The 11,308-nt window shown below is 43.2% G+C and overlaps 1 protein-coding gene across 1 annotated transcript; it reads left to right on the top strand.

The window, feature by feature from the left end:
- Positions 1–996: 996 nt before the first annotated feature.
- Positions 997–6,060, top strand: Dap (cyclin-dependent kinase inhibitor dacapo). The gene is made up of 2 exons (XM_076379824.1): positions 997–1,699; positions 5,819–6,060. The coding sequence occupies exons 1-2, from the start codon at positions 1,132–1,134 to the stop codon at positions 5,917–5,919; spliced, it is 669 nt and encodes a 222-aa protein (XP_076235939.1). The 5' UTR covers positions 997–1,131; the 3' UTR covers positions 5,920–6,060.
- Positions 6,061–11,308: the final 5,248 nt, after the last annotated feature.

The raw sequence follows: 11,308 nt of genomic DNA, 5'->3' as shown, positions 1-11,308 counted from the left end.
GTTTGGCGGGAAGTGCCGGGACTCTCTCGTTGTGGATTCTACGCGGCACGGGTGTTCATCCAGTGCTTCCCAACTGTACTAACGGACAGCATATTGGTGCTTTCGGGCCGTGTGCAATAACGTTTTCCGCGAAAACTTTCTGTGTCGGCGAAACTCCATCGCGAGTGATTCGTTTGCTGTGTGTTCTCTCTGGGACCTGAGGCTGTTCCAGAATCGACCATCCGAAGGACACGACCGATTTGAAATTCGAACAGCATCCTGCTAGTCTTCGCGGGAACACGTCGAAGCACGCTCTCGCCGTCTCTTCTGGAGGCTTACGCGCAAGTGCGTGCAACGTTGCCAGATCGTCCTTCCCGCGGGCTATAAGCGACGAATTTGTGAGACGACGCAAGGAAAACGACGGCGAATCCGACTCCATGATTCTGTCCCGGACATTGTTTCCATCGACGACGAATTGTGACTCGAACTCAGGGAAAATACTATATAGGTGTGTGTTGCTGTTTTGATATCTCGTCTCTCGCTCCCACGATCCGTGCTACGCAATAGTGTGTTTACCGTGTTGCCAAACTTTTTGCTCGTGCACGCTTTCCACCGATCGAATACCGTTTCAACAGGACACGTTCGCGGACCATTAACCGCGAATTATGCTCGGTAGAGAGTTGTCCTGGCGTTCAGTTAAGCGGGACCGCTAGTTGGTCAACGATCAGCGTAGTGGAGAGGCGACGCTGAGAAGTACGGCCATTATTCGAAATTCGGTGGGTCGCGCTACGACGCGGCGTTGCCACGTTCTCGGCTAGCCGCGAGTATTTCAACGTTCCGTAAACGATTCCTGGAAGGAATCATCTCCGTAAATGGGACGCGTGTGAACTGCTTGTCGGGAATCGATGCGACACGGGACGGTGTGCGCGTGTTGAATCGGCGGCGGGCGGCGGGCACCGCGCGCGGTGAAAACAGAGACAAAGTGGGGGAGGCGGAGAGAGATAGAGAGAGGACGGGAGAAATCGCGGTCGAGGCGAGAGAAACAGAGAAGAGGCTGTTTCGTCGTGAAAACATCGGTGTTGGTGTTTATAGTTGTTGGTAACTGCGCGCGAGGAGAACGGCGACGTTGCCGGCGTAAAAGACCGACGAAATATGAGCGCAAGGGTGTTGAATCCGGTGATGATGACGGAAATGAGTAGGAATCTGGGTGGAGGACGAACGGTGCCGAGCAGAGCAGCCCTTGCTCGCGTGCGGAGGGATCTGTTCGGGCCCGTCGATCACGCGGCGGCCCGCGCGTTGGCGGAGCGCGAGCTGCGTGCCCAATCGATGCTCGACGCCGAGAGATGGGGATTCGACTTTCACTTGGAGATACCGAGGGCGAACTCGAGGTACGAGTGGGAGCTGGTCACGCCGCAGGACGTGGTGCCCGAGCCCTATGCCCTTCGCGGGATGCCCTACTTAAGGAAACACGCGCCAGGCACGCCGAGAAAGGCGCGAGACTCCTCGCCCACCACTCGACTGCTGCGCAAGGAGTCTCCGACGACCCCGGTCCTCGCCAAGGCGGAGAGGACGCCGCCGCAGGAGCCCAGGGTGCCTCAGATCGGCGAACTCACCGTCACCGATATATTCGACTTCGAGGCGGACAAGAAAATGTACATCGTCGAACCCACTACCCCCGTTCTGTCCACCTCCGCCGCGAGGAAGCAGTCCTCCATAACCGGTAAGAGATAACGATAACTTTTCCCCCTATTTTTGCTGCTCCTGATTGCTTCCCATTGTACGTCGCTTCGATAGGCGCAAACATGTGCGCTTCCTTCGGTGGCTGCTTAGATCGCCGCTCGAAACAGAGACCTGTTTCACGAAACCTCTTTCGTGTCTGATTAACTGTTTCCACGTTGAACGGCTAGCTTGCTTCGTTTGGCCTGGTTCAGCTCGGAGCAGATGAGCTTCAGTTTTCTACGGGACTGGTTCAGGCTTTCACGCTACGAAGTTTTTTTGCTTAGCTCGTGGGAAAAGCTGGGTTGTTTTTTCGAGTTCATTTCATAAGCTTTGTTGCGCCATATGTGACCCGTTTCGGTTCGAATTTGCTACTGAAGTTCGTTGCACTCTGTGCTTGTTGCGTGTTTCTTAACGAAGAATTATCGCCATTGGTCTAAATATATTTTGTATTTATCAGCATGCATAGTACGTAAAGTGGTAAACTTGGTTTCTTGTTAAAGAAATGGTAAAGAGATAGTCGGGCTATTTTTTGATCGTAGACTAATTTTGGGTCCGCTGTAAGAGACGTTATGCAACCGACTGATGAATCGCCAGATTTCCTAAATTATTTCGTTCGATTAACGCGCGTTATCGGAGTTAATTGAGTGGCATTATTTATACGGGAAGCCCGTACTGCCTAGGTCAATCTAATTCGTCGACCGGCAGGCAAGGTCGTCGCAATTTACGTAATTACGTAAGCACCTGATAAAAAGAATGAATTGCACCCGCGTGAACGCGTCCCTCCTTGCATATCGTATTTCGCGAATATTACTTCGCTGGAATACGATTGACTTTTCGATTTCGAGACTTTGTTCGCCCCTTATCGATCGATTAATCAGCCAGATGCGATGCAGCGAGCGTTCGAACAATAAAAATATTCCTATGCTCGCGGATAATAGATAAACTATCGTGTATCGTCATAGTCGACGATAAGGCTCAAAATAAAGTCAAGTAAATAAATTTCTGCGCGGAGGATAAACGCTGCTCGATGATTGCACGTCTCGGGAGATCGTAAACAAGAATGACATAATGATAAATATATTATGGCATAATTCCTTTAATAGATTATCTCAACGGTGCGATGTTTTCTGTTCGTGTGTGTTTTGATTCGAGAAGATTAATAGGAGTAGATACATATGTACAAGGTGTGCCAAAATATATAACGTATGGTATTGCGAGTAGCGTTTACTTTACTCTCGACTTTCTTTTTCGGGAGAAATCGACTGGTGTCTTATATTTTGGAACACCCTGTACATTGCAGTTTCCTCGACGCCTTCTCGCCTCACGCGAGGCCTTCCGTATTATGTTTGTATCTTGCACACGGCCATCTTGTTCGACTCTGCTACCTCACGGTCTAATTCCCCTTTTTTCGCCTATTTATTATTCGGCTGTGCACACCACCCACGCGACGCGACTATTTCTGGACGTGACTCCTCATCTGCCTCGCACCCATGCATCTAACTCGCGTCCAAACACACTTCGCGACACACTAGCACGCGTCGCTCTTTTGTTTATGCGCCACCACGTTGTGTCCCTCCGCGGCAGAGCCGTGCATTCGATGGAAACTCGTCCGAAAAAAAAAGGAAAACAACGTCTGGACGACAGACCGTCTACTCGAGACTGTAAACCTGCCGATGAGTTGCATAGGGGTGTGCGAAATCAGGGAGAAAGCAGGGTCATCGATTTTTACTAACAAAACAGTTAGCCAATTTAATTTAGACGGAGGGGAAGGCTGACATAAGGGCATTTGCATGGGGTCATCGATGCACTTGGTGCCACCCTTGCTCGAGGCTCTCTAAAGGGTTCATTATACAGGGTGAATCATAGGGATCGATCTTCTTGATTACTTCCTATGACTAACGAGTCGATTCAAACTTGTTTGCCTGGAATAATTAAACTTCGGAGCATAAATCAGTAATAGTACCACTCGCATGAGTCACTCTTTCGATGTCCCTAAGGTTTCAATAATTTTCTAAGTTTGTTACGGGAAATGTTTATCTTCATTTTAAATTATTGCCAGGTAACGATCAAGTTAACCTCGTCTCTTCACAGCCCAAAGTAGAATCTCGACCTAGAGATACTTAATTGCTCCGTAGGATTATGAGTAAATTGGTCTTACCTTCGATGGTGATTCACCTCAGCTTTTAGCAGTCGCGTGCGACGCGTGACAAAGTCCGTTATTATTTAACGATAATATCGAGAACGATACGCTCTCGCTGTTCGATTAACCGGATCGATACGCACGAAACGCAACGCGCTTTGATCCCCCGATACGGAACCGTCCCGATGAGTTCCACCCTCCTCCTGCATTTCGAGCATTATACAGGGGAATGAGCGTGCATGTAACGTTCGTTTTCGCCGAGCGAGATAGGGGCGCCGACCGATTTTTCTAACGTACGTTATTAATGAGCCACGCGGTCAGCTGTACCGTCCATATGGGGTTGCTGCCCCCGTGTGTGCACACCCCCGTTCCCTTTCTCTTTCCACACACCCCTCGCTCATCGAGCCTTTGTCCGCGCGCGCGACCTTCGTGCGTGTGCGCCTCCTGCGCGTCGCGCGTATGGGGGTATCAGCTGTGCTCACAATCGTGCATCCCTGACAAACTGGGGTGCATGGCCCCAAGCGAAGTGACACTCGATTGCTATTTTAAATCACGATCTCGACGCGACCGTTTCGACCCGCATGCGTGCGTCCAGCCATTTAAATTTGCACGCGACAATTGCTTTGCGCCTCACAAAATCGCGCGAAATTTCGAGGGATGGATGTGAGAGGGAGCAGAGGGTGGGATAATGGATCGATACGGCTAGAATTCGGAGCATATCGAGATTCAACGTAGTCCTATTGTTTTATACTGCAAGCACAGTTGAGAATAGTTTGCACAATTATTCGCGCTTTGAAACACCCTGTATGAGAAATTTTGAAGACTAATTGCAGGCTATCAAGAGTAGGAATCGATGAAAAAGACTTTGGCAGAAACGATTGCCTGTTTGGAAGTAATTTATTTGTTCGCTGCAGTTATTAATTTTCACGTAGCCGATTAACGTCGCGAGATCAGTAGAGGGGTCGCGACCATTGACACAGCTGTCCTCCCGATCTCCATAATTTCTGTCGCGTGCCGTGCCGACCGAGCTTTGAAAAGGTCGTTCGGGATAATCCCGGGAAATCGAACAGATGCGTCGAGTTTTCCCGTGGAAATTCGCCAAATGTTGCATGGGGGAAGGGACGAGAAGGGGGTGTGGGTTTTTGTGGTTGGAGGCTTAAAGCGTCGCGACGTGACTCATGATCACGAGTATCAGCCTGGCGCGGGCCGTGTTTTTGTGCAAGCTTCCTATATCGTGAGTCATTAAAGGTTCGCAAACAACATTTGCGCGCTGGAAGAAATAAAATTGCATGTGTGTTATTATTCCAAACTTTTCGCATTATGCACGCTTGTCTTTCGCCTGCTGCCTTTCATCTGGCGCGCCTCAATTTCACACAAGCTCCACCGAGATTTGCGTATATCTTATCTGCCACCGATATACAATTAACAGAGACGATGAGGCAATATATTTGAAAGGTTATCGCGTATTCATGCACTGGCAATGTGTAACCTTGCACGAAGCGAAACTCCGAGCTGCATGCAATAAAAAGTGAAGTCGATTTGCGGAACGATTTTTACTACTTTGCATGTGTGAGATATTGGAAATAACTGGTTTTCATATTGTAGTGAACTTAAGTCTCTTATCACTACTACCTTTTTTTCAAGCGCGGATAATTCTAAATTTTTGTATTTTCAAACTTTTAAATATTCAAATTTTCAAATTTTCAAATTTCCAAATATTCAAATTTTCAAATTTCCAAATATTCAAATTTTCAAATTTTCAAATTTTTGAAATTTCCAAATTTAAAAATATTGGGCTCTTGAAATTGGAAAGAAGAGGAGAAACCCGCGCTTAGGAAGACCCATTGGAAAAACCTGTATTTTATATTGAAAGTCGTTTAAGTAAGACAAGAAATGAGGTTGACTAATTCGAAGATACTTCTCGCGTCTATTAAAGAACGGGATAATGTATTATACGTGTTGGTTGTTTTCTGTTTTCAGACTTCATGAAGAGTCGTAAACGTAGCCTAAACGGTAGCGCGAAGAGCATGATAGAGCCGCCGGAGAAGATCGGCCGCAACGCGGGCCAGATACGCAGCTAAAGAGCCTTCCAGCTTCCTCCTTCAGCCTCGCTGTCTTCTTCCATCTTCGTGCGTGCGTGTTTCACGCGAGCGTGAGCGCGTGCGCGCACAAGAGAGAAAAAGAGAAAGGGAAGGGCCGGAAACACAGAGCAAGGAGCAAGCAAGCACATCGCTGCCAGGAGGAACGAGAAAGGCAGAAGCTCTGGCAGGAGGCGCGAGGTCCGTTGGCTGTGCCATTCACGTAGATTTATCCGCCATGAATGTAAGCGAAAACGGTGGGGAGAAAAGACACGAAGTATCACCGTTTTTCGTTCCTTGGTATACATATAAATATTATTATTAGACAGACACGGAATTTTCCCGCAGTCATGCCGCGGGAATCCGCAAAATAGCAACAACGCGACAAAGACGACTACACACGGACGAAGGACTGGAGAGACAGAGGAAGATCAGATTTTCCGAAGGTTGTTGCTATTTTCTACTTTTTTCTTTTCTCTTTTTTTTATAATATGTACATGTAATTCATCGTGTCGTTATCTTTTCTTTATTTGTAGTAGGCTAGAGACAGAGTAATGATTAGGGTATATATATATATTATATATATATTATTGATGAAGACAGAAAATAATGATTTCACAAAATTAATTAATGTAATATAATATATATTCGTTCGATTTTGTGGCATGATGCAAGAGAGGATTTACGAGTGGATGAGGTCGTTGCACACGTACACTTTAGACGCGAGTATGAAGGAGACAGAAAATTCTATGAATATTTTTAGTATACATTGTAGATTTTAAGCGATCTAGGTAATAAGTGGAAAGTGTGCATTGCGTTTCTTGTCGAATGTTGATCCACTTGAGCCTGGTCCAGAATATCTTTAGAAAACAGAGGCTGGTTCTTTTGCTAAAGACTCTGTGGGTTTCCATCGACCATTTCGCTCGATGGAAACCCGTGGAACGTTCTAAGAGCGAACACATTGACAAAAAAGCAAATTGGATAAGACAAATTTCGCGGTGGCTTCGACTGACTAAGTCCTTGAAACGACCGCGAAATACGCACATTCAAAGGACAAAGGTTTGATGAAATATATTTTTTTACAACAATCATGTTCGAAAAGGAGACCAGTCTCGAGGACAATAAACGGAGAGAGAAATATACGATGATTTAGATACGTAGCTGGTTACCCATGTTTAAGCATTGATCTCCTGTACGATTTTAAGAAAGTACAGCCGATGCCAAATCACTCCGCGAATTTTTTCCTCTTACGTAGGTCCCTTCGAAGAAGGAACATTTATTATATTCTCGGGCCCTTTTCCCCCCACCCCTCTCCTTTTTCATCTCATTACCCAAGTCGCGTTAAGTTGTAGAGTACGCTAAAGTACTAAGCTTCTCGAAGATTGCAAATCAAATTACGATCGGAATAGTTTTTACAACGAAAGGTGATCTATCGCTATCAGCGTTCATCTGGAGAACGCGCGTTGCAATCTTCATTTAGCTTCGTCAATGAATTTGCATTTTGTTGTACAAATTATCGCGATAGACTCTTCGGTCTTTTAATTATTTTTATACGATCAGACCTCTGGACGGTTGATGATGATACAGCATATTAAAGACCGTTAAAAGTATTCCACGACATAAGCTGAAAAATCTTTATCTTTCGTGCAGGTATTATTTAGGTCGAAATTCACGCAATTAACACGATTGTATATTATTTTGGAGTACAAATTTGGAGGTCTTTAAACGGTTCTTTAAATTATGCAAGAGTGCATTTGTGTCTGAATTATTCTTTCATATATATATATATATAAAATTTTACATATATGTCGTGTTAACAAAAATACGAAGTTCAAAATATACACATACACACATCACACAACGAATATGCGTATACACGTATTAACAATGCTAGAGTTTGGAACGAACCAAAACTTCCTTTGCCACTTTCTTCATCGTGGATGAATTTACGCAAGAGAAACGTAACATTAATGTAAATGTAATTGTATATCTTTAAATGGTATATTGATTTTATAATGGTAGCTGTTTATTACAAGTTCTTGTTCATAATTTGGTTAAAGCCACCCCCCCACTCACCCTTCAACTTTCTTAATCTCACACCTTGCTCCTGGTACACTTACTTTCTTTCGCTCATTTGTTCCCCCTCTTTGAGATTATAGTTCAAAAATACGACTGGTGGTTACAAAGCTATTTTTTCGTAGTCGTCACTCGGTCGAAATACGCTACGAGTGGGAAGGATCGATTCGTTGAATTCTAAATGGTCGTTTTCGGCACTTTTTTCATACCGATCGCATTGTATTCCAAGTTTCAATGGCAGCGATTAGACGCGAGTAACAGCGTCGCGATAAGTAATCAAAATTTCGTGCGATGTGCAGTAAATTTTACTCTTCTTACAGTTTTCGTTAAATTATTACTTAATTCTGATTCCTTGAGCGCGCATTGTCAGGACTTACGATTAAAAAAAATCGTTAGTTCACGGCAGACTCCTCAGAATTACTTGTCCTGCCAGTAACGAATAGTTTCAGGGAAAAAATAGAACGACTGTGCGGAATCTCGTCAGATTTTGAAAGATCGCGACACGCGCGAATAGTCTGCCGCCAGGAAACGAACGAAGAAAAAACAAGAAATAGTAGAAAAAATGAGAGAAAATAATCGTATGTCTATGTAACCCTGTGATGTATTAGTATGATCTCAGTAAACATAACTTAGCGTGTATTTCTTATTTGTAATAAGTAGATATATATGTGCGTTCCAAACGTGACGTAAGGATCCCGGTTAAGTGTGTGAACGGTTTTGCATATGCTTGGGCACGTGTGCATGGTGTTTGTTTGCGCGGGTGGATGCTGCAGAGGAAAAAAAAAAGATAAAAGGGAGAGCTGAAGTACCCAGTGCCTCACTTTCAGTTGGTATTCGCGTAAGAATTATATGTGTAACGACAACATATATTATATAAACCGTAATCGTAAGAGAGTCTAAAAGAACTAACCTACATAAGTGAATGCCTATGTTTATTAAAAAAAAAAAAAAAAAGAATTATCTATAAAAAAAAGTCTATCTTTTTTTTTTTTGTGTCCCTGGTGTCCGATATCCATGTTCTCTCCATGCATATGTTCTTGTTCATGCATTAGTCGTAGTACGTAATTAGTAGATTGAAGAAAATGTTTTCCTAGGCTAGTAGAGTAGTAGGGAAAGACTTTCGTGTACGGTATACCATCACATATACTCCTTTCTTTTTGTTTACATGTTTCAGTCACTCTACATTGTTTTCACCTTAATCGAGTTTAATCCAGACCTGAATATGTTTCGTCTCCTTGTTACAGCTGCACACAATACGTCCGTCCTAGAACTCCTTGAATCCCAGTGCAATCTCCTTATCGTCAGATGAACACAGCATAGAGAATTTGTTCGTTGAGAAAAATTCAGACAGGTGCAGGTGCAACAGAAACTTTGAGAGCCTGTACCGTGAGGATTTGCGGAGACGCAAGCAGGTGTTCCTGGATTCCCGTGTATTTATTTTCGGTAAGTCGTACTTCGATTTTACTCCCCTTTTCTCTTCCTTTCACACGGCAACGCAGTATTTGCTGTGCGATGAAGCTGTTATCCTGAAAAATTGAATCATTAATAAGGGAGCAGCGACAGCGAAAAGCTTTGTCTTTGATAAGGAAGGGAACCAGTTCACGTATAATTTACAATTCGCGAAGTATAATTGTATTTGTCGCGATTTATTATGCCAAATATTATGTAAATTTGAAGTCAGCAATTATGAAGACGAAATGCAAGCAATGTCCTCGATTCACTCGACCAAATTTGCAATTACAAAATCATACGGTTCAAATCCAAAATACGTACACGCAGGTTCTGATAGTGACGCGCGAAATTTGACGAAACTAAAGTCAGATTTTGTCGAAAACGTCGAAATCGTTGACCGTTGATCTAAACAATAGCATTTAAGTTCAATTTAAATTATTGAATCGTGTGTGAGTGCGAATTCGAGGTCAGAGATGAATTATTCAAGAATTTAGTGTAAACGGATAAGAGAATTATCGTAAGGATTAAAAAGGAAAAAAGTACGTGGCAGGAACCTCGTTTTGATGTAGAGGTCCACGTGGCCCTGTTTTGAAGTAATTCTCCTTCAAGCACAGATGCACGTGTCCCTCCGCAATCTGTGCTCTTTTGAATGTTTATCGGCACACGCTCTCCCGGACCTTGAGCCTGGAGAAGTACGCATAAAACGTCTTCTGTTTTCTGTCGCATAATATGCTCTTGTGTAAATATCATTAGGAAAATTTTATCCCTATCTATGAAAATCGAAAAAAAACTATTGATCCCTATTTTTCAAAACTATGATTTTCAGACCAGCTTATCGATACAATAAAAAGTCCAGTATGACTTGAAATATTTGAATATCTATGAGTAACTTTCAAAAAGACCGATAATAATATTTTACTCGCATCATAAAACTTATCTACTTTAGAATCTTCGGGAAAAAGATTGAAAAATTATTGCATGCGATTAAAAAATCCAAGAGAGGTAAGTTAGATACTGATTTAAAATCTTGAACATCGTTTAAAAGCAACCCAGCACGTTTAGAGAGGCTCCTTTTTTCCGTAACGCGTGTCCTCGTTGTGCCTCGATGTATAAACACGCACGTTCACTATAGTTATGCTTCTATGCAATCTCTGTTGCTAGGCGCACCTCAGTCCACCGCCAGTATTTTTAGACGATACGCTCACATTTCGACGTTCATTCTTGAATGAGAGTGGCCCGTTTGCCCGTAGGCTGGTCCAATACGATCATTGGAATGCCATGAATTCTTATACAAATTTCATATAAAACTCAAAAAGTAACAATAATACGAAAGAAAAAGTACACCATTTAAGAAATACTGAAAATACATGTGTATATGTAATTGCTAGTTTTTCAAGAGCTTTTCTAATTTCTTTTTTATAAATCCTTCAGTCTTTGCGGGATTTCTGCAGTCATTATCGCGAAATTTGTATGGGACAGATAAAACAAAATGGAAATATAGAACACAGGAAGTACTTTGTATTTGCATTAAAACTCGTTTATCATTTGTTAACGGAGTAGCTGGTACAAATCGTATTCATAACTAGAATGACAATTTGCGACAAGAAGGATATTAATCACCGTTATGTTCATACAATTATACCTCGTGTCTAAGAAATCCCGGGCGATGAAAACCGGAAACGACCTCGATTTTATTATGTAATTATTACCGTGAGAATGAATGTATGTAAAGTTGAACAATGGTCTTTGGAATATTTATAGCTTCAATATAATTGTGTCTTTAAACAAATTGGTAGAAAGGAACATTGTTTAGTATTCCGGAAATTCTTTTGTGATCATAAAATTTCCTCGAAAATGCATCGAG

Source organism: Calliopsis andreniformis, chromosome 6, assembly GCF_051401765.1.
Source record: "Calliopsis andreniformis isolate RMS-2024a chromosome 6, iyCalAndr_principal, whole genome shotgun sequence".
Taxonomy (NCBI): Eukaryota; Metazoa; Arthropoda; class Insecta; order Hymenoptera; family Andrenidae; genus Calliopsis; species Calliopsis andreniformis.
This window is presented reverse-complemented; position numbering and strand designations above follow the sequence as displayed.